Raw genomic sequence first — 23,897 nt, 5'->3', positions numbered from 1 at the left:
GCAGTGTCTGAAGGCATCCAAATTCCCAGTGCAGTATAAACCAGAATTATAAACAAAGTTAGAAATGCATTTTTTTTTAAAGAGTTGGCTGTTTGAAAGTTTTATTTAAAATGGAACTAGAAAATATTGGACTTATGACAAAGCTTGCTAAGCTGTGAGCTTGAACAATAAATGCTGTCTTGTGAAATAGTTTTGATATGTCTAAAAAAATTTTCACAGTTACAGTAGGTAAATATTAAGATAATTGCATGCACTGGGCCTGTTTGAAGGAAGGCAATTTGAATGAATATTTAGAGTATTAGAGGTTAACCTTTAACATATGCATTTGTCTCTTCATTGCCTAGGCATCCTCTTAAAATAAAGTTCTCTTTTCATGGGAAATGTACCATATATACTCAAATATAAACTGAGACTGCTTTTCCCCTCTTTTTAGGGGAAAAATGTTAATTTGAATATAAACCAACAGACCAAATTTATACAGACATCTTAAATTACAAATGAATAGTTACAACTTGGGAGCCGTAATTTAATAGATCCTCACAGTACAAATCATCCTAAAACCAGCATTAAACAACACATCTTTCATTGAAAAGCTTCTAAAAATGGAAGGGTCTTAATACTCAATATAGCTTGCAGGTTCTCTGTTTTCAGGCGGATTTTTTGGGACACCAAGCCGAAAAATGGTATAAATTGTTATATGGAATTTTAAATAAAAAAAAGAAAACTGGACTTAGGGATATTTGGAGTATGAGATTGGACAGACAATTTCTGCATCTCAGTGACCACGATTTTGATCCTGGAGATTAAGGTCTACAAAGTCAGCATCTATGAGTCAAACGTGGATGTTTTTGTTACATCGAGTTTTATGGACCCCTATGTGTTTACAAAAGATAGATAGCACTAGATCCAATAGATGCTGGCATTGTAGATTAGAAGTTGGGACGTTAGATCATTTAATTTATTTTTGTCCCTGTGTAAATGCGTTTTGGAAACTAATTTGGCCCCAAATTAATAAATGATTAGAAAACCATGTAGGACTTTCATATGACACTATATTATTTGGTACAGCAATGAGAACTCAGAGTCCGATTTCTGCAAATAATAACAAGTTATTATTAATATTGACAGGGGTCGCCATGCAACAGATTACTCAAAATTGGAAAGATTATACTAAATTAAATTATACATTTTGGTGGAATTCAGTTTGTCACATATATAAGATGGAAAAGATGTTAGCGTTACAACAAGGGAATCTTCATAATTTTAAAAAAATATGGGAACCATTGACTAATTACTCTAATGATCAGATATCTTAGCACATGAGTAGCAGATATGTGGGGGTGGGGTGGGAAATGTATATCATATGGAATTAGGAATATTGATAAAAAGGGGGGTATTTATTTTTTCTTAAAAGAATATTTGTTTGTAAATATAAGTGATATGTGAAAATTGTTTGTATTATGTTTAATTCACTTGTTGTAAGGATTCAAAATGAATAAATAAATAATAAAAAAAAAGAAAAGCTTCTAAAAATAGTGTACTTTTAAGTATTTTTTTAAACTTCTGAATATCAGATAACTCCCTTAGCTGACCAGTTAATTTGTTCCACAGCGTTACTCCCATGGTGGAAATAGCAGAAGTTCTCATGTTCTCATAGTGCATTTTTGAGAAGTCTGTCAGAGCTGCACCCTCAGATCGCAAAGTACACTCACCTGCCCCTCCTGAACCTAGCAATGGCATCTCCCCAGGTCCACCTTAAATCCTGGTGATCCAATGGTGTGGTGAGCCAAACCGGGATGGGAGTGGTCCTCCCTCTCTTCTCCCCCTCCGAGGTGAGGTGTCCGGTCCTGTCCCGGTTGTCGGCTGTAAAATCACCACACGCCCTTTCCTTCCCTCCCTCTCTGATGTAGAATTAATTTGTGCCCCCTCCCTCTCTCGAAGAAGCAGTGTAGGCTTCCCCTGGGCCTCCCTGAATCATTGGTGGTCTAGTGGGGAGAGTCGAGTTCCCATGCAATGTGCAAGACTTGAAGCAGTCTCACATATTGTCACAAGAACTCATGGCAGCCATTTTTTCAGTGAGACTGCAGGGGCAAGAGCCTAAGAGGATCACTCTTGCCCTGATTCACCCCCTGGCCCCCAATAATTAAGGTAGGTCAGGGAGGAGTCCTACGCTGCTTCTCTGAGAGAGGGAGGGGGTGCATAGTGATTCTACAACAATAAGGGAGGGTACATGCGTTGATTCTACCACAGGGAGGGAAGGATGGGACATGCAGTTATTCTACAGCCAGGACAGGACCCAACACCTTACCTTGGGAGGGGGAGGGATCACTCCTGTCCTGTCCTGGCTTACTGCACCACTGGACCCGAATATAAACCAAGACCCATATTTTAAAATCTCAGTTTATATTCGAGTATATATGATATATAAAAACATTTTTTTTTTTAATCTTAAGAGTTAGTGTTTTTTTTAATTGTTCAGTAGGCAATTCCTTTTTCAGAATCATACTGTAGATTCAGTAGAATGACATTAATGAGCAATTTGTTTTTCAGATGCTACAGCTGATGCACGGATTACTGAAAATTTAAGTTCTTTATCATTATTTAAGAGACGGAAAGCAGCTGCCACTTGGACTTTATTTTGATTCATATGTATGTGTAGTTTTGTGCTGTTTACCATTTTAAGAAAATGTGCCTTTCAATTTTAATAGCAGGCAGATAAAAAATTAAGGGTCGATTCTGCTGATCGACGTCATGACATTGATCGTCGTAGGAAGGGAAGAAGTAAGGAACGAGGAGATTCTAAAGGTTCTAGGGAATCCAGTGGATCAAGAAAACAAGAAAAACATCAAAAAGATTACAAGGAATACAAATCTTACAAAGATGAAAGGTATATGATCAAATATAGATCTAAGTACATTTTAACTGCTAATTAGTCTGTGTTTTATCAACATCAATTTTCATTTTTTGCCTTGTCATGTGGTGATTAAATTTGACCATTATTTGTTTTACAGCAAAAATATATTTGTCTTTTAGTTGACTTGTGGATGAGGACAAAGCTTTGGAATAGCAAGCTAACACTGAAAAAATATCACAGATTAGTGTGTCCTATTATCCAGACTACATCAGGATGTTGGACTTCAGTGCAGTGCATTTCTAGAAAAAGTTCGCGTAAGAGCTTTGGTTCGTTTGTTTCAACCCATAACACTGGAGTACAATGATGCTTAAGATTGTAGAGATGGGTGAATCATATCTTATAAATTGTCTGATAAAATTCTCAAAAAAAAATTGGGGGGGTCACCTTTGCAATATTTTACTTGGATACTTTCAGCAGTGGTAAGAAGTTCTTCTGTTATAATCTTACTTGGGGCCTTATGTACTAAAGTGTGAAGCGACTTTGCAAAAGTGTGCTTCTTGCAAAAAAAAAAACATAGTGCAAAACACCTGGAAATGCACAAAAATAACTTTGTTCAAATATTTTCATACTTTTTTTTTTCCCACAGATCTGTAGTTAACCTTTTTTAGAGCTTCCAGAGCAAGTCATGTAAAATAAAAAAAAATTAAAGGTCTTCCTGCTCCTTTGTGAGGGTAAAGTGGTAGAAAGTCCTGCCCCTTTCATAAATGAGTGTCAGTCTAGTGGTCTCTAACTTGTCCCAAGGAGGGGGCCTGCAGGAGCAATACCCAGTGGCTGTCTTTAGGGAAAATGGTACCAGTGGTCTCTAGGGGTCAGTGGTGCCATTTTGCCAAAGACAGACATTGAAGTTGAAGTGAATGGGGATTTCTCTTGTCACCATTGCCTCCCATACTCCTTTGAGGTGGAGGAGGGCTGTGCTGGGATCTTTCTACTACTATGTCATGGGTGGGGAAGGGCTATTTCATAGGGCCTGTTTGGTCACCTGAGAGTGAAGGGTCCTTAGGAGGGAGAGCACCTCCAAGTTGGGGCAGTGAGACCTTTAATAGTACTGCTACACAAAGGACACTTTGAGAAAGGGGATGCAAGTTCTTGGCTGTAGCAGCACATAAAAAATTCCACTTGAGTTAATTTACATGTCCTAATTAAATTTTGTGGAAACATTTACTAACCTACAAATATTTTTGCAGGTTGGTACAAAGGGTTATTAATATCTGTAAAAATAGTGAAAGTCTTAAGAATGGAGAAACATAGCATCACTGTGTAGGCAAGAGAGAGCTATTTTTTTTCTTCTCAGACATTTTGATGTTTAAGATGGTTAAAAGTATACTTAAATTACATTTTTGTTGCAATATTTTTCTTTCTGCATTTTCTTACTGTGGTGTTTACATTGTCTTCACTTAGTTATTTGATAGGAGTCCACAGCTTGTTACATGTTCTTAATAGTATGTGCAGTGTTTGCAGTTCCTCGTTGGGGGAAGAAAAGATCTCTAGAATCTCTATCTCTAATTCATCTGTGCACAGAAACTTACTGCAACTTACAGTAAGTTACAGATTGCTGATTTTTTTAACTTGGTCAGCATTTGGGAAATATAAGCAAAAGCAATGAAGAAAACTATTGGTTTGATAGCCTGTACTCCGGTATAGTGATTAGATAGCAGACAGACAGGGAAAAATGCTTGAGTACCTGGATAAATTCATGTAAACCGTTCTGAGCTCTCCTGGGAGACCGGTAGAGAAAATTAAATAAATAAATATACCTGTATTACTTAATATGCAACACATATTTGGAAAATACCTTGCCAGAATAAGATAGTATGCCCATTTGTTTTAAAAAGTGTGCTCTGTATACTTTCTGTTTTGTAGCAAACGTAAAAGAGAGCACGACCGTTCTCGATCTTCGTCATCCTCTTCCTTGTCTTCTCGAGAAGAAAAGGACAGCAAGAAAGAAAGAGATGATGATTTTAAGACCCATCATGAACAAAAAGAGTTTACAGGATTTGCAGGCATCAACAGGCCTAGAGGAGCATTTGTAAGTTAATGTTTATGGTTGTTGTGGGGTTTTTCCCCCCAAAAGTTAATGATTAGAATAACCTGCATAAAGCAATGGGGCATGTGTGTGCTGAGAGAAGCAAGGATCTGTGAAAAAATAAGGACAGCTGCACAAAACCAGGTTTACTAAAATGACATACATAGAGTTATACCTCTTATTAAATCTTTCCTTTGGAGTAATGCTGACTCCGTTAAGTCTTCTGGAGCTATACAGCAAGGAAATTATAATAGTTTCAAAAAGATTTGGGGACCATTGATTGCATATTCTAATGATTAGACACCTTGGACACCTTTTTATTACATAGGACTATATTTAATGTGGGGATGGGGAGGTATGTTATGTGATTTAATGGATTTATTCCTGATGAATGGGATGGGTGGGGGAGGGGTCTTTTTTATATGCATTTGACAATAATTGTTAAAATGTCAAGTGATTTGTACGAATTATCTGATTGAATATTGTACACTTGTTGCAAGAGTTAAAACTGAATAAAGAATTTTAAAAAAAAAGTCTTCTGGAGCTGTTGGGAATTTAAATTGCCAAAAAAAATAATCATTGTTAAGCACCAAAATGAGATGTCCTTTCCCATCCACAGTTTTATTTAGGGCCAAATTAATAAGTTAATAAGGAGTGGCATTTTGTGGGAAAGCTAACAACAGTAATCCATGATAGTATCGGCATGGGACCTGAGAGCTAATCCTTCTCATAGGCTCCATGTTAGCCTTGTCCCCTTTTCTCACATAGATTTCCTGTTTCGAAGAAAACCACAGTTTGAGAGGGAGTGGAGGTGCCTGTGATGATGCATTTGTCTTAGAGGCCCCACAATAATTCCATTACTGATTTCTGCCACTAGCAAACAAGACACTTCAATACCATCCCTCAGTTTTATACAGAGAGGCTGAAATGGGTGAAATAGAAGCTTGCGCAAGGATATGGGGTCAGAAGAAATGAGGGAGGAAGACTTCTAGATATCCCAGGATACAAAAAAAATGTTTAGTCAAGACTGGTAATGGAAAATATGGTCACTGAAGTGAAGAATTTAGGTATGAAAGTTTGCAAAATGAAAAACTAGTGTTTTTGCTTGACTTCTGGGTTAAGTTAGGGGAGAAACTTATGAAATGTGAGTGGATGTCTGGAATAAGCCAACCAGCAGAAGTGTTGATAGTGACCAAACCAGTGACAAAATTCACACGCACAGAGGACAAAGGGCAGTGGTATGGGAACGAAAAAGAGGGGAAACTGAAACCAACAGTCATTACTGTGTTGCTTTGTAGAATATATCAGTAAAACTGCATTAACCTTTAGTCCTGTTGTGGGTATTTTTCTTAGCCAGTAAAAAGGAAAATAGTTGATTAGTATGGCAGGTTTTTTACGCATGCACTGTTTTCTAACTGTACGTGTATCTAACTAAATATACTTCAATAAAAATTATTTAGCAGTTTCGAATTAGAGGCAGAGGGAGAGCCAGAGGAATTTTTGCTGGAACAAATACTGGTCCTAGTAACTCAAACACAACTTTTCAAAAGAGACCGAAGGAAGAGGAATGGGATCCTGAATATACCCCAAAGAGCAAGAAATACTTCTTGGTGGGTGTCGGAGAGCTAATTTATTTATTCTGAGTTCATTCTTTCAACGTACACATCTCAATACATAACATGTAATAAAAGGAGAAATACCGCAGTCGGTCATACTTTCTGGCTGGCAGCTGGGATGTATCCTTAATAGTTTGGACAGAATAATTGAATTGAACAGACTGGATGGGTTCGTTGGTCTCTTTCTGCCATCATCCACAATGTTACTATGCCTTATCTTATTAGATGCCAAAGAGCAATTTTAAAAGTCTGCGGTGAGCAGATGTGAATGAAAGCAAGCAGATTGTTACACTGTTATACTTGGCCCTAGACCAGTGTTGGGTAGCTGTGAAGCATCTGTAAGAAAATAACCACTCCTTCAGATTCAGATGGTAATGATGATAGAAGAGAGAGCAATGGGAAAAGTTAGGGAAGGAGTAAATGAAGTAGACTAAGGTATCTCTATTCACTCTTCATGGATGATTGCTGATGGGAAGTTTTATAAGTATGAATCCATTAGGGAAGCTTATCCATGTAAATTCTGTATTACTGGTCAGCAAAACATAGGAGTGAGAAATAATTTCAGTTAGAAATTTCAGTCAATTGAGTATTATGATATTCAATACTACTACTACTGCTTATCACTTATATAGCAAAGCTTCTACATAGATAAATAGGATGAATCAGTCCCACATGTGCAGTTACATCTTTCAGTAGCAATGAGGATGAGACTACGGTACTACTAGCAAGAGCTATAAAAGGTTAGTGAGCTTTCTTGCTCATGCCCAGCCAGCACTGTGCTTTTGCAGGGTTCAAGGCCTTCATAGTAAGTTTCTGTAAAATGAGATGGTTGCAAATCCTTTTTTATTTTTCATTTTTCTAATACTACTTTCCAGTGCAATCTAGACAATAAGGTTATTTCCCAATTCTCGCATGCTCTGCAGAAGGAATCCACTCCGGATTTTTCACTCTTCCATCAATGATCGGTTTAGCGCCCTCTATAGTCTTTTCTTTTGCACACATATCCTGCAGCTGTGTGTGTGTTCTGCTCTCTTCATTTTATTGTTTTAAATTTGATGTAGTTCATTCCCTTTGCAACTATTTTCGCATTTGAAGCAAATTTGGAGCTCTGCCTACTTGAGAATTCGCTGATTTCAGTCTGTAGCTGACAGGCCGATCCCTTTTGGGTACCTGTTAGCCAGTCTGCATAGTTTTCCTTGGAGCTCAGGGCCGTCCCTGAAGTACTCTCGCCTTCTGTTAAGCAGGGGTCGAGCGCAGACTGTTAGGCACACGTAGGGGGCAGCAGTGTTCTGCGCCTCCACCCGTCCTGGTGCGCATCCGGAGGTCCGCTGGGGTGGAGGCATAGTCAGATAGTGGAGTCTCACCGGTAGCCCGAAGATCAGCTTTGTGAGAGAATTCCCAGCATTGTGACAGTGAATTCTTATACAGCTACTGATTAAGAGCAGGTGGATTCCAGTGTACCAGATCACAGTGAGTACAGCTTGTTAGAGATGTTGGGGAAAGATTTAAAAGTGGAGTTTTCTGAGTTTCTGCATGTTCCTCTTTGTTCCCCCTCCTGAAAAATCCTAAAATCACTGTTTTTGGACTTTGGGAAATATGAGAAATATCGTATTTTTAGCGTGTATTTGGTGCTGGCAGCCATCTTGGATTTTTAGCGATCTTTTTTTCTTCTCCTGCTAATTCAAAACTGTGATTTTTGCCTGGAAAACTGCTGGGATGGAGCCCTTGGAGGTCTCCTCATGTGAATTTATGCCAGGATTGTGCAAATTTAGCACTTTTAAAGCGTCCTTGTGCCACGTGATGCAGCTGGGGAGGGGGCTGTAGCGACTGGCTTAGCTTTCCCCCTACAGAAGCAGGTGATCAAACGCTCAGCCAGGGCGGCCTCCATTACTTTTCAGGCTTGGCACAGCTGGTTCTTTAGTCAGCTTGGCTGCGGACTCTCCGCAGTCTAAAACACACGACTTTAAGTCATCTAAGGGTGACTCCATGCCCCAGGAGCCGGATACCTTCTCTAAAATCATGAGGTTTTGTACTCAGTTAAAAAAAAAAAAAAGAAGTGTGTTCTTCTCCTGAGCAGTCTCCTTTCTCTCCCAGGGCATTTATGGGTGGTGTGTTGCTCTCAGGCATGTCCTTGCCTCCGCCTGATCCGGCTGTTGATCTGCCTGCTCCTGATTTGGGGGATCTGGCTGCTGATCCTAACCTCTCTGATTTCTTGTTTAGCAGTACAGCCCTTCCCAGATCAGGGGATCTGGGCTTGTGTGCTGGATCCACGGATCCTTTGGGGGCTCCGGATCCTGGTGGTGATCCTGCTGTTCTGCGCTTAATCAAGTTTGTGGTTCTACCTGTTCTTACTACTGCATCTTTGCAGGAATTGAGCTTAGCCACTCAGCCGGCTCTGTCCAGGCTTTGTAGTTGACACTCGCATTCTGCGACCTTCCCTTGGCATCCGAATATGAATTTTATGGTCTCTGAACAGTTTGACTCTCTGGAAGGTACTTTGAAAAGTGCTCAAGCTATGTTCCACTTGTATCCCCTGTTACAGGAGTGTCAGCAGCTTTTGGGGCACAAGTGACTAAGCGCACCTCTCTTCCCAGTGCAGAAGGTGGTGTGATGAAAGCTATATAGGACCGCTGTATGACCGTAGTCCTCAGGAAACTTTTTGAGACAGCCAATTTGGGCATCAGAGCTCCTGTGGCAACCTCTTTTGTCGCACACGCCTGTCCCTCTCAGCTGCGCATGCCAGAGACTGATGGGGTGGAGCCTCCTCCTCAACTGCTGCTGGCGGGACACTTTATATAGCGGATGCCATTATTTGACCTTTTGACATTACTGGCAAAGGTGTCAGTGTTCTCCCTTTTGGCACACTGAATACTCAGGGTCAGGCAATGGGCTGGTATTTCCACTTCCACGGCGACTTTAGTGAGGCTGTCTTTTAAGGAGCAGTTATTATTTAGCACAAGCCTGGAGATCCTCATGGATTTGGTAATGGACCGTTGTCCAAAGTCCCTGCCTGATAGTAGACCCAGACCTCCAGGGGTTCTGGGTGTTCTAATTTTCGTGGCTCCAGACACTCCAAACAGTATGCACATTCATTGTTGCTGAGATTTTTCCAGAGCTCCCGAGGTTGCTATGTAAGTTACAAGCGTTCCCAACCTTCCGCCCCCCGTCCTGTACAACCTACCAGAAAGATACAATGACGCCAGGACACTGAATTACCCTCTGCGGATAAGGGGCTGGCTCTCGAAGTTTCTGCCTGCCTTGGATATGCATTACAGCAGACCAGTGGGTCTTGAACATTATTTGATCAGGATACAAACTGGAATTTTCCCAGCCTTTGTTAGATTGGTTCGTGGTTTCTCCATCCGGATGACTGGACAAGGCAGTCAGAGTCCAGGCTACTGTTCAGTGCTTGTTGGATATTCAAACTATAGAGCCGGTGTCAGGCTGCTCTAATGATTGGAGGCCTATTCTGGATCTTCAGCACGTGAATATGGCTCTCAAACCTCCCACTTCCAAATGGAGACCATGCAGTTGGTCATTGCAGCAGTGGCTCTGAGGGACTTTCTGGCCTCTCTGAAACTTATGGAGGCATGCTTACACATTCCCATATTTCCTGCCCACCACAAGTTTCTGCAGTTTCATGTTCTGGAACAGCTTTACCAGTTCTCGGCCCTGCCCTTTGGGCTGGCGCCGGCGCCTCGGACCTTCACCAAGGTGATGGTGGTGGTGGTGGGAGCTTATCTGAGGAAGATGGGTGTGCAAGTTTACTCTTATCTAGACGACTGGTGGATCAGAGCTCCCTCATTGGCCAAGGAACATTGCACAGTAGAGCAGGCTCTTCAGGTGCTGGAGGACTTGGGCTGGATTGTCATCCTCAGAATAAGTCCTCTGCAGCCCACGCAATCATTGGCATGCTTGGGAGTCTTCGTCGGTACGGCTATGGGCCCTGTCTGCCTGCCCAGGACTCACAGACAGAAGCTGTGTGTCTTATTCCTGCGCTTTTGGAGCCAGCTCCATTGGCATGGGATTATCTTCACATTCTAGGCTTCATGGTTGCCACACTGGATGTAGTTTCCTGAGCGAGGGTGCACTTGCATCTTCAGCCTGCCTTACTCTGTCACTGGGCGCGATGCCAAAATGCCTTGCAGATTTGTCTGCCGTGGTCTCTACAGACTCGAGCAAACATGGATGGAATGGTGGATTTGCCCACAATCCCTCTGCAGGGGCGTTCCACTCCTTATTGTCTTCTGGATCGTGGTGAGAACCAATGCCAGCCTTCTGGGCTGGGGAACTCATTGCAATTGTTGTCCTGTTCAGAGGTTGGACACTCACAAAGAAAGTGGTCCATCTGCCCGGTGGAGCTCAGGACCATTTGTTTGGCTCAGATAAGGTATCAGATGCAGAAAAAGTGGTCCATCAACTGACTGGAGCTCCGGGCCATTCATCTGGCTTTGATGAGATTGCTGAAGACCTTGGAGGGCCAAGTGGTCAGGGTCTTCTCTGACAAGGCGACAGCAGTAGCCTATGTCAACCACCAGGGAGGACCCACAAGCACTCCTCTGGCTCAGGAAGCCCACCTTCTTTTTCTTGGGTGGAATGTCTTCTCCTGGCACTGACAGCAGCACATGTAGTGAGAGTGGACAACGTGCAAGCAGACCTCTTCAACAGACGGTCTCTGGATCCGGGCGAGTGGATCCTGTTCCTAAAGGCATTTTAGATGATTGTGGAGTGCTGAGGGAGTCTGCTTTAATGTCATGGCCACTTCATGATTCTGGAAGGTGTTTCTCTTCTTCCACTGAAGATCCTAGCCTAGAAGTTTGATGCAGTGCTGGCAGCAGGAGCTCTCTCCTGTCTGTTTTTACTCCTGGGCCGTTGGTTGACCATGTCTTTCAGAGGATCCTGGTTCATCCTGGTTGCGTTATGCTGGTGGCTTCAGCTTGATCACGCGGGTGTGTGGGTTGCAGCCTTTGGGCTGAGCGCTTCTTCAGATCCTTTCAAGCAGGGTCCAGTTGCCGTGCCAGTTCCGAGGCCTTTGGCTCTTACGGCAAGGCTCTTTGGACTTATGAGATGTTCTGCCCTTGGTGTTGAGGCTCTTCTACAGTATAAGAAGTCATCCAGGGGGTCGGCATATGCTACAGCTTAGAAGACCTTCAAATATTGGTGCATCTGTATTCAGCTCCGATCTTGCTGATTCTTGCCTTTCTTCCCGCTGGAAAGATACTGGCCTTAAAATGGCTTCTCTGTGTGTCCCGGTAACTGGGCTCTCTTACTAGAACCCGGGACAGTTGGTCCACTGTGGTGTCTCAACCTGATGTCGCTCCATTCTTGCAGGGGGTCCATTGTATGTATCCTATCCCTGCTTCAGATCTTAGCCTAGTACTGTCTGGCTTTATCTAGACTCCTGTTGGCCTTCTTTCAGATGCTTCTCTGTTGGTTTTGACGCTCTAGGCTGCTGTTTCAGCTTTTCATGTTCATTGGGCAGTGTGTTTGCCTGCCCTTCTGCCGACAGGTTCCTCGAATTGGGACCGCCTGTTGAAGAAACTGGTCATACGCAGGGTTCTCCTGTGTTATTGGAGGTCACTAATGAGTTTCACTGCTCTGACCATCTGTTTGTGCTGACTCATTCGATTAAGTGGGGTGCTCCCACTTCTAAGGCCGTATAAATCTCTGCAATCATTGAGGTCGTCAACCTTAAATAGATTGACAGTGCTACCCATTCACTTGGTTAAACTTAAGTCAACTCAAAATTCGGCTTTTTTTTTTTTTTTTTTTTTCATCAGTACCTTTCTTGTGGAACTCGCTTCCTAATGAACTTTGTGGTGAACTTACTTATATTACATTTAGAGCCAACCTAAAAACTTACCTATTTGGATTGGCATATCCCTCTTAGTTTTCTAAGATGTTTTTAATTTCTTTTATGATTTGGTTTTAATTCTTAATTAGACATCTGTCAATACAGCAACTAAATGACTTTTTTCTTCACTCTATCCTTGTATCACGATTATTTGTCATTCTTTCCCCTTTTTAATTGATGTATACCGCACTGATGTTATAACGAAGAGAGGTATATAAAAACATTTCCAGGGCCATTTCGTCAGTCTACATGCTTTCTGGGAAACAGTCTCCTGTTTCCATCGAGTTGCTTTCTACCAGGAGTGTGGCTTCTTCGTGGTCCAAAGCTAAATCTCTCCTTCCTGAGAAGATTTGCGGGGTTGCAATGTGGTCTTCTCTTCCCATGTTGGTCACATTTTACAGAGTGGATGTTGCTGCAAGGCAGGACTCGGGCTTCGAGTCCTTGGTCTTAAGGGCCAGTGCAGCAAGACCACCCTAGGTATTTGGAGGGACTGCTTTTGTACATCCATGTTGTCTAAAATGTCTCACCTATTGCACTGGAAAAAGAGATTATGCACTTATCCTGGTAAGCTCTTTTCCAGTAGATAAGTGAGACATTTAAGACTCCCCGCTCTGTCCTTTCTGTGCTTGTTTACAGTTTGTCTGTGTATGCTTCTCCATTCTGCTTCTTGGAGGCTACTCAGACCTTGAGGGCTGGAATGAATTTGTTTATATGTTCCTTTTGTTGGGGAGTTGTGCTGCGTTCCTTTGGAGCCTGTGTTGGTGGTTCATTCTTTTCAGCAAAATACTTTGTTTAGCCTGTTTATTACAGGTGCCTCTACTTCACATATGTGGGTGCCTCTCAGTGCTTGGGTACTGACTGTAGAGGACACTAAACTCATCAGTGAAGTATTACAGAGGCAGAGTGGATTCCTTCTGCAGAGCATTCGAGTATGGGAAAATAACTCTATTGTTTAGAATGTCTCACCTATCTACTGGAAAAGAGCTTACCAAGGTAAGTACATAATCTCTTTTTCAAGTGTTTTATTTGTTACAATTTGTAATTTAGTTGACTATTTTTTTCCACAATAGTTGACAAAAAAAGCCATGATACAAATGGTGTTCTGTGTGTAACAGAAAAATGACAAACTTGAACATCATCCAAATTTGTCTGCTCCAGGCTTGTCCAATCTTTTTCTAGCTCCAGCTTCAAGATTTATTTAAAACTGTTTGTTAAATTTGATGTAAACCACTGTGTATTGAATTTAAGCAGTATAATATATATTAAATAGGAGGGAAGAAAACAGTGGCTTCAAAACAGAAGACATTATAATAAATATCAGCTAGCCACTCAAACAACAATCCTTCAGTATCAAAGATTGCTGCCTTCTCTTTGGAGTTGAGTTTGGGGCAGGATAAAATTGCTTCTTAGCAAAATCACTTCTCACCACCTTCAAAGTTCTAGGTACACATTCAAGAGAGACCTATCGAGGCCAAGCATCAAGCTCTGTTATCAGTATTGTGATAGGATCTAGTCCTTTGGCTCTTCTATAAGAGTCTTTTTCCATGATGAGTGCATTGGTATATAAGAACATAAGCGTTGCCATACTGGGACAAACCAAAGATCCATTAAGCCCAGTATCCTGTTTCCAGCGGTGACCAATCTATGTCCAAGTACCTGACACAATCCCAAGTAAAACATCTTATATGCCTAATAACTTGTTCATCCCTTTTTTTTCTGTTTCTATACCATAGTAGAATCCAGTCTCCTACAATTACCCAGGAACTTTAACTGGGAGTGAGAGATGAGAAGGATTTAGATACAAAATGGTATATCTCCACCTTACTTGACATCTAACTGTACTTCCACTGCAGTATGTCTAATGGTCCTGAACACTAGAGTCTTGTATCTGAGCCATCAAGTTGCTTGCAGAAAACTGTCAATCATGTTTTCCAATTCCACCTCCTCCCCAGGGAGCTGCTCCGGCCTCCTCAGTTATTTTCTGCAAGCACATTGCTCAGAAATGTTTTTGATCTGATCTGTCATTTTATTATTTTCGGGTGTCTTTGGAGACTCAGTGCCTGGAGGTTCCCACTTACTCACCCAGTCAGGGTCCTCATTAGCAGGTGAAATGGCCTCATGTTTGGAGATACAAGAGTCCGACCAGATATATACATTACCCTGGATGTGAGTTTTTTATGCCAATGACAAAAGAAGTGCCAGCTGTAAATCATCAATGATTGCTGCACGTTAAGAATTACCTTGAGGCTTTTTCTCCACCTTATTGAGTATTAATGTGGATCTTGGAGGTATAGTCCTACCTTGTTAATCTTCTTTCTAGAGATAGGAACAACAGTCTTGAATCAGTAGGTTTATGCACCTTCACCTGTGGGGTATTTGTAGAGGGCCTCGTTTGCATTTTTTTGCTCAGCTTCCCTTTTCCCTGGGCTGTCCTTTACTCCTCACTTCGTATCAAAGCAGATGATCAGCCCTGGAGAATAAAATAAACCAACACAGTGGAGAAGATGTTGGTGTGCAATTTTATTCAACAAATCATCAGATCTGATGATTTGTTGAATAAAATTGTACACCAAAATCTTCTCCACTGTATTGGTTTATTTGATTTGGATTGTGGGGTTTTTTCCTGGACTTTTTTTGCAGCCCTGGAAAATAAGCATAAAAGGGAGGGGTACAGGAACTCCCCCCCAGAAACAAGTCTGTTCTGTTCATAACACAACGAAGAAGAATAATATTACATTTGGCAGGGAAAGACAATTTCCTAGTGGGTAAACTGAGCAGAATTCTACAGCCACAAGAGTGGTTCCTGAAGTGAGAAATAGCAACAATGTTTCACAAGTGGGAATGCCCTCAACAGACCTGTTTGTTGCAAGTCCTTAATCTGGAACAGAACTGAGAAACCTCCTTCTGAGGAGACACAAACTAGCTTTGAATCCTGGGGAGAGCTTCTTCTGATAACACTTCAGTTGAAGACCCTTCTGAAACCCTGAAAAGATCAGGTGACTGAGTCTCTTAGGTCTTTTGGCAAAAAACTGATTTGGTTCCTCCTCTTTCAGAAAATGCTCATAAAAGCCAATGAAACCAGGGATTTTCCACTGCTGATCTTGCAAGTTTGGAGAACGCTGTTGCATCCCAGTACCAGGTTCCCTAAACCTCGGACCCTGGTAATTAAGAGGGTAATAATAGCTGCCCTGAACTTGACTGATGATGTGCCTTACATTTTTAGGTAGAGTCGTTTTGCTGTTTGATGTGGCAGTAATGTCCTAGATCCCTTTTGCTGCTCCACACACATGGTGCTTGAATACCTAGTATATCTCTTCAAGTTGGACTTTTATCACCACCCTGTAGAACGTAAAATTATCTCTGAATGGTCTTTTAATTGTTTTATGTGAGGCTTGCTTATATTGAAGCCACCCTGCTGTGTCTTAGGATCTCAGTGTTATTATTTTAACCTAGCTAGCCAAAGCTCCTTTTCAGTTGCAAAATTCCCTTGAAGTAGTTTATTTTGCTGATATTATTTTGGAAGGTTTTATTTTGCTGGTTTTCATTTTGGTATACAGGATCAATGAGTTAAGGCATTAGTGACCGAGCCACCAAATATAAAAAATTTCAACAATAGGGTGAACAGTCTAAAGTTCCTGTCCTAAGGTTGTGTCTGATTTTCCCATTAACCAGTCAATTATTTATTTATTTTTAGTTTATATATACTACTCACAGCCTAAGTGGTTTACATTCAGGTACTCAAGTATTTTTCCCTAGCTGTCCTGGTAGGCTGTCTATCAGATCATGGAATTAACTGACTAGAAAGTAACCTCCTGATATTCAGCAGTGGTCATCAATATTAAATTTAAATGCCAGCTGCCTTGTTTTGTTGTAGTCTTTTTCACTAAACCTGGATACCCAGAGCTGGTGTCAAGATATCGGTGAGCACTGAATATCTGGGTATATCCTGACTGCTGGCAGTTATCCAGGTATCCATAATACGTTCCACAGAGTGGTGATACAGAGATAGTTTTACATTCTACAGGGTGGTTCTACAGGCCCAACTTGAAGAGAGATACTAGGTATTTAAGCACCATATGTGTGGAGCAGCAAAAGGTGCCACACCAAACAGCAAAACAACTCTACATAAAGCTGTGTAATGGAGATGCTCTTAGATGCCAGAAGGCACATCATCAGTCAAGTTCAGGGCAGCTATTATTACCCTCTCAATCACCAGGGTCCGAGGGTTAGGGAACCTGGTATTGGAATGCAACGGAGTTCTCCGAACTTGCAGGATCAGCAGTGGAAAATCCATAAATTCATGTAATCTGTTCTGAGCTCCCTTGGAAGAACGGTTTAGAAAATCGAATTAATTAAGCTTGATGGAAATTCAGTCTGTCCCAGTATGGCAACTTGTATGACTTATATCCTGTTCTCTACAGAGAACTCCAACTATAGATAGGTAATTTGTGTTTCTCTTTCATTACTGCTTTGACACCCACCAGAATAGTAAATTAAGCAATGAAGAGGTCTAAAATTGTTTAAAACCTGACTCAAAATTTTTGTTCATTTCCTTCCTGCCAAATAATTTAGCTATGTAAACAGTTTTTAGATTGGGACTGATTCATCATGTTTGTCCATGGGAAAAGAGTTGTTTACCTGTAATTGATTGTATCCATGGACAATGAGATAATCTAGTCACACAAGCCTCGGTTCCCTTCCCATGGAGCACAAACAGTTTTTCATTGCAAACTCATAAATGATTTACCATAGAAGCTTCTATGTAGGTTGGCCTGAAGAATAAGTTGCATCCCTTTCACCCTTAAGTACCAAGAAAAAGTGATGACTCGCTTAAAGGTCACATTTAGGGGGCAGCGGTATATCAGGGTAACATCCCTCTCCCATTCCTTCTCCTGGTCCCATGACCTTATCTCCCCTTCCTCGCTCTCTCCTTCCTGCCAGGATCCAACATTTCTCTCATTCCTTCTTCCACTTCTATGGTTAGCATCTTCTCCATCCCCTCCCTAGTGTTGGAAGGTGCAATTGTGTGGGTGTTACAGCCACAGTGCATGTATGAGTTGCTGTGGTGCAAGTGCTAATGTTGGGATATCTATGTAGCTGCTGGTTGGAAGGGTACAGTGAGCAGCAACACAGCTATGCTCAGATCAGGCTGCCATCCTGGTTTTTGATGGTGCAGAAGAACTTCAGGAGGCAGGATAGAAGTACCAATGTGCCAAATATATGCATACCCAAAGATTTGGCTATAGCAGTGAGGAAACCATGGAGTACAAGGTAAAAGGCAGGAGTGAACACAAAGGCATACAAGCCTGGAATTTAAATCTGGACTATGCCATGACTGTCAGCAGCAGTGTGGGAGGAAATAGTTGGGGGTCAGGTGAGATCATTATCTCCTATTCCTTCTCCAAATTTCATAGCCAATATCTTCTCCACCCCTTTGGGGTCCAGTGTCTCATCTCTTGTTCTCTTTCCTGGTCACCCACATGTGAGAATATCTGCCTTCTGTCCCTGGATAACACTTGTTATGGTAAGTAACTGTGCTTTATAATATGGGCTCTCATATGGCAAATGTGGCTGTTGCTAATTCCTGACTCAGACTGTTGGGCTATCTTCATGTTATGGTTCATTTCTCCCTTGCTGTATTTCTGTGGTGAGAGTTGCTGCCTTTTTACCTCTGAGACTTCTCACTCCTATGCAGTTTGCCTGTGCTAACTCCTTGTACATGGGAACTATAGTTTTTCCTCATAAACTGCTTCTCTATCGGGTGTTTCTTTGTCCATGAGATCTATTTTATTATATCAGCTGCCTGATACCACTGGGGCTCCTGCTTTTTTCTATCGGGCCATGCACTCTTCAAATCACAGTAGTAATGGATGCTGCAACAGTGACCTTCAGTCCTTATATTCAGCACAAGCCTCAGCTACTTTAGTGGCCTTCAGGTTTCTCCTGCTATGACAATCTTCAGGTTACAGCTGCAGTGGCAGTCTGTTTATTATAGCTAGGGCAGCCTTCATTTTGTTGCCAAAATGGCAGCCTTCTGATCACTGCTGTACTGTCAACCATATCACTGCTTCAATGGCAGTCTATAGGACTCAGCTGCCCCAGCAGCCTTAACCAGCTTTTCTGGCCATATGCATCGTTTGTTATAGCAGCTGCAGTGTTACAGTGTACACAGTCTCGCAACTGTCTTCATCAAGATGGTTCCATCAGTTTTTTCTTACAGCTGCAACTTAAAGGTATTTAATGTAATTTCAGCAGTGACAGACAGTTGACGACAGGCATTGTCCTGCTAGTCATTCCATCAACAGTGAACTACATGTCATCGTGACATTGGTAGCTCACCTGGCTCAGGAAACCATGTCACAGGCTTCCATGTCACCAGTTTTCTACTTCTGTGGCTACATCAATATTTCACAAGTGGAGTCAGCCTTGTATCCCTCCTATGGCTGCGGCTGATGTCCTTAGTGGGTATCTGTTGAGAACTTCAGCAGTCACCTGTTAGATAGAGGGCCAGTACCTGATTAGGCATTTGCCCCTTTATTGCACTGACAGCAGTCCTTCTTGGTTGATATTTCTGAGATGGTTTATGTGGTTTGACTTTAGTACTTTCTTGTACTACAAGTCAGCTTTTCTAGCACCAGGGTGCTCTCCTTGCTGTGGCTGGTTTCATACCATTGCCATTTTAAGCCATCAGTATGTCATGCCTGCAATAGTGGCCTGTTGAATGCAGATTTAGGCCTCTCTTGTAGGGCGTACATTAGCCAGTCTCCCAGTGATCTGTGTATGCCACTTCTGTATTACCCTATTTAGCATGGAGATGAAGCTCAGCTCTGTAGGGCAGCTGCACCTTTCTTGAGTATGGCACCAGAATTCAATTCTGCAGTATGTCTCATGTGCATCAGTCAATGATGGTATCAGAGAATATAGTCTCCTGTTTAGTTTGCATCTGAAAGCTGCTTACTTGCAGTACATTCTCTAGTTTGCCTGGCTGATTACAGCGCCAGTGAACTTTATTTCACAGCCTCAACTCTTCTGTGGCCACTTACATTGCTGCTGAAGTGGTGACATTGAGATCCTGGTGCTCCCTTAGCCACTAGAGAGAATTAGTTCATTCTGTTCTATATCTCAGAATTTTGCTGTGGTTGGTTCTACTCAGGTTGCCACTCACTTGGTTCCTGCTATCGAATTTGATGATGAAGCATGGCTTTCTGCTTAACTATTGACTTAAGGGCATTGGTTCTCTAGTTGTCTCCCCTAAGCTGTTCATTGGGTTTTCATGACTTTCAGATGGCCTTATGCTCTCCATTCATCCTTGTGTGTGCGGTATTAGTCTCTTCGATCAGCTATCATTTTTTTCTCATTGCTGTTCACCAATGAGTCTCCACAATTCTTAGGGTTTCAGAGACTTGGTTTCCTTATAAACCTCTTAGGTCATTGGACGAACTATCCTGCCTTTAGATTATATATTTGCACAACCATAGTTTTTCTTCTTCCAGAGGCAGATAGGCTGGTTGTCTGGCTTAGTGTCTGAATGCTTTAGTTTATAAGCTAGTTCTGTACCTTTACTTTCCTGTGTGCCATTTGAGACGGAGGGAGTATATTCTTTGCTAAAAATTATTCACAGGCCTAGCCAAGCGATTGTTTGGATGTGGTATGATTTCTTATAGCTTATGCAGGGTTTCATGGGCTGATCCCTGTGCCTCTCTCAATTGTAGAGGAGGATCTCTCTCCCTATTGGAGGTGTATCACTTTTTTGATTTTATCCTTTCTTACACAGGTTTGGTTGATTACTCTGTACATTCTATTTGTCCCTCCCTTTTTTGGGGACACTGCTTTGCTACCATGTTTCCCCGAAAATAAGATAATATCTTATATTAATTTTGGGTGACGTGTCAAAAGCACAGCTGACAAAGCCACACCAACAAGCATGCACTGGACATATGCGCGTCGCTGGTTCACCCTATTTAAAGCCTTATCTTTTATGCTCTGAAGTCCTGGTGCTCCCTTTGAGATGTGGTGTGGAACCCCCCACTACACTGAGAACACCCAAACAGGGAAAAACAGGAGTTTTCAGTGTATTGTGGGTTTCCCCAACTCCCCCTTCCCAACGGGAGCTCCAGCACTTCTAACTGTAGTCAAGGGTTTCCCACCCACATCCCCCCTCAGAGCGTAAAAGATAAGGTTTTAAATAGGGTGAACCGGCGACACGCATATGTCCGGCATGTTTTTGTCAGCACAGCTTTATCTGCTGCGCTTTTAACGGTGTACCTAATTTTGGGTCCAAAAACACACTAGGGCTTATTTTCGGGGTAGGTCTTTTTTTTTTCTTGTACAGTGATCAGCTCTTCCTTCCTGTCCTTCACCCCAATTCTTCCTCTTTCCTTTCTCTCCCCACATGTGCAGCATCTTTCCTCCCCCTCTCACCCATCCCCTTGTGCCTTCCGTCTGCAGCATCTTTCCCTCCCATCCATCTGTGCAGCAGAACCCTTGCACAGCATCTTTATATCCCTCCCATCCCTCATGCAGCAGAACCCTTGCACAGCTTCTATCTCTCCCTTCCTCCCATGCAGCAGAACCCTTTAGTAAGCATCTTTCTATTCCTCCCACCCCCACCCCCCATGCAGCCGAACCCCTACTGACCCTCCCATCTTTCCATCTCTCCCATCTGAAACCCGCCGACCCTCCCACCGCAGAGATAGATATACCTCCTAACAGTAGCACTCTAAACAGGCTGCTTTGCGGCCTTCTCCCGCTGGGGCCTTCCCTGTGCCGTGTCACTGATGACATCATCAGTGATGCGGCAGAAGGTATGACCCAGAAGGAGAAGGCCATGAAGCAGCCTGTTTAAAATGCTGCCGACGTTGCTGTTAGGAGGTATGTCTGTCTCTGCGATGGGAGGGTCCGCAGGATTTGGATTGGAGGGAGAGATGGGAGAGTTGGCGGGGGCAGGGGGAAGCACTGCTACCGATGAATCCAGGGACATTCAGGTTAGGCTTCCTGGGTCAATTATAACTAGGGTTTATTTTTGGGGTAGGTCTTATTTTCGGGAAAACACGGTATTTCTAGACTGGTGTAGTAGGACTAAAGGAAAAGGCAAGAAAATTCAAATAAGACATATCTCTTTACTGGTGCACAGATCAAAGCAGTTTACAATAGCAAATTATTTTAAAAATTCAGAAAAAAACTACAAAGTGAAATAAGGCAGGAATTGCATGCACATCAGAGAACACAGAAATCAAAAAGGCATAAAGAGAAGATGCATGCAGATAAGTCAAAAAAGCCCACCTATCTGCCAGTCCCCCCAAAATTGGGTTTTGAGACATTTAAATTTTTGTAAGGGACACCTCTGTATGTAAAGCAATGGGCAAATCATTCTTAAGAGCTGGTGCCAGAAAGATAAAAGCACTATACTATACCTATTCTATTGGGCAATATATGGAATAACAAAAGGCTGTACTGTAATGATGTAGCTTGGTGGTCAAACTAGAATATGGGGGTGATGGATGGAAGTGAATGGGTTCAAGATACTTCCCCCTGGGAAAGCATAGCAATAGGTGGGGAAAAAGAATTGTCACCATAATAGTTCATTAATTAGAAACATAACACTGGTTATCAAGCATTTTGCTACTGGAGTTCTGTCACCTGTACCTTAAGGGCCACATGTTGACTCTAAATCTGAAAACAGTTTTTGTCTATCACATCCTGTTTTTAAGTTATGTGTCAGTTTGTGTTTATATCATTTTCGTCTATAACGCTACCGTGAAGCATCGGTATTTTACCGTTTCTGTAACACCATGTTGCATTTTAGGATAGCTCATCGATCACATATACCAGTAATTCAAAAGTTTATACTAAAAAGTGATTGTGCTGCTTTTTCTACTTGTGAATTTTTATATTTTGTTTTTTGTCTAAGATATTATAATTAATATGAACAGGCGAGGGTGTGTTAATCATCCTGATAACTTCTGTTATGTCTGTGGACAATTTACTGCACAAGAACAGCGAAAGAATCTGTCCAGCAGACTTCAAAGTGCATACAAACATTATTTTGGCTGTAAAGTTGGCGACCAAGATAAAGCGTGGGTACCTCATGTGTGCTGCACTGCACTGTCTGCTATTACAGATTAACATAGTGGCTGAATAGGAAACGGAAGAAGATGCTTTTCGCAGTATTCATGGTGTGGCGTGAACCAAGAAATCATCACGACTGTTAGTTTTGCATGACAAAAATTGCTGGATTCACAAAGAGGAATAAATCAAAAATTGTGTATCCTGATTGCCCGTCAGCAGTTAAACCCGTTCCTCATGACTCAGAGAATCCAGTTCCAATTCCTCCTTCCACATCTGCAGCACATACCAAAAGTTCAGATGAAGAATGTGCCACTGCTGCAGTGGAGGAGTTGTATGAACCTGAAGTGGATGAAAAACAACGTCACTTGCTAACTCTAGATGTTAATGATCTGGTTAGAGACTTGTCACTGTCAAAGGAGAAAGCAGAATTGTTGGGTTCAAGGCTGAAGCTTTTAAGGTAGAACACCAAAATATCTTTTATCTCAGGAAAAGCAGGCAGCCTATCCTCACATATGGGTGACGTCATCGACGGAACCCGGATGCGGAAGCCTCGCAAGCAGACTTGCTTGAAGAAACTAGAAGTTTTGAGTCGACCGCACCGCACATGCGCAAGTGCCTTCCCGCTCAGCGTAGGGTGCGTCTCCTCAGTTTTCCGCGGAGCCGAGAAGTCCATCTTTGACTCTCTGCGTTTAACTTTTTCACTTCTTGCTTTCTCTATACTGCGGTTTGTGTTTTTTTCTTCACGAATCTCTTATTTCTTTTTTTTTTTTAAATGTATTTCTTCCATTCGGCTGCCGGGGCAGGCCGCTCGGTCGCAGCCCAGGAGCTTCGATTTTGCAGTGGCTATTTTTCCTCCTATGTCCCGGCCAGCAACGGGCTTCAGGAAGTGTAGCCAGTGCCAGCGTGCGATTTCCCTCACGGACCCACACCGTTAGTGCCTCAAGTGCCTGACCATCAATCGAAGTTGTGCGAGCGCTGTGCTACACTTCAACCTCGAGCCCTTAAACGTCGTCAAATTTTGATCCAGAAGCTCTTCGGAATGGATTCCTCCTCCAATCCCTGAAATTCGAAGGCGGCTTCGACCTCTCCTTCAACCGAGACTCATCCTGCTTCGACCTCGAGCCTCATCAGACCTTCTTCGTTTGCAACGGCTCTCTCCTCGACGACCCCTGATATATCTTCCCCTCAGGTCAGATAGCTCAGCAGAAGGTTCCAGCGGTGGTGCTTAAGGTGCCTAAGACTTCCAAGCCGAAGCACATTTCCACTGCTTCTGTAGAACCTCCAGCCAAAGCAGATAGTCCAGTTTCAGACGCAGATCCATCCTTGCCGGCTTCTTTCCAGACCATGTTGGAGAAGCAATTCATTCAGTTCCTTACTAATATGGGACCGAAGCTTCTTCCTCTTATCCAGCCTGGGCATTCT

At 42.4% G+C, this 23,897-nt stretch overlaps 1 protein-coding gene across 7 annotated transcripts in view; it reads left to right on the top strand.

The window, feature by feature from the left end:
• BCLAF1 (BCL2 associated transcription factor 1) overlaps positions 1-23,897 on the top strand; it is a 245,353-nt gene that overhangs the window by 187,739 nt on the left and 33,717 nt on the right. For 5 of the 7 annotated variants that reach the window (XM_033936166.1, XM_033936160.1, XM_033936162.1 and 2 more), the window contains exons 8-10: positions 2,709-2,887; positions 4,775-4,940; positions 6,398-6,547. In XM_033936166.1, coding sequence (XP_033792057.1) covers positions 2,709-2,887; positions 4,775-4,940; positions 6,398-6,547 — 495 coding nt within the window. The remainder of the gene's footprint in view (positions 1-2,708; positions 2,888-4,774; positions 4,941-6,397; positions 6,548-23,897) is intronic. The other 2 variants (XM_033936164.1, XM_033936165.1) reach the window with 1 other exon arrangement.

The sequence above is a fragment of the Geotrypetes seraphini genome, chromosome 3 (assembly GCF_902459505.1).
Source record: "Geotrypetes seraphini chromosome 3, aGeoSer1.1, whole genome shotgun sequence".
NCBI lineage: Eukaryota > Metazoa > Chordata > Amphibia > Gymnophiona > Dermophiidae > Geotrypetes > Geotrypetes seraphini.
Note: the sequence above shows the minus strand (reverse complement) of the source record. Positions and strands in the feature narration are given on the sequence as shown.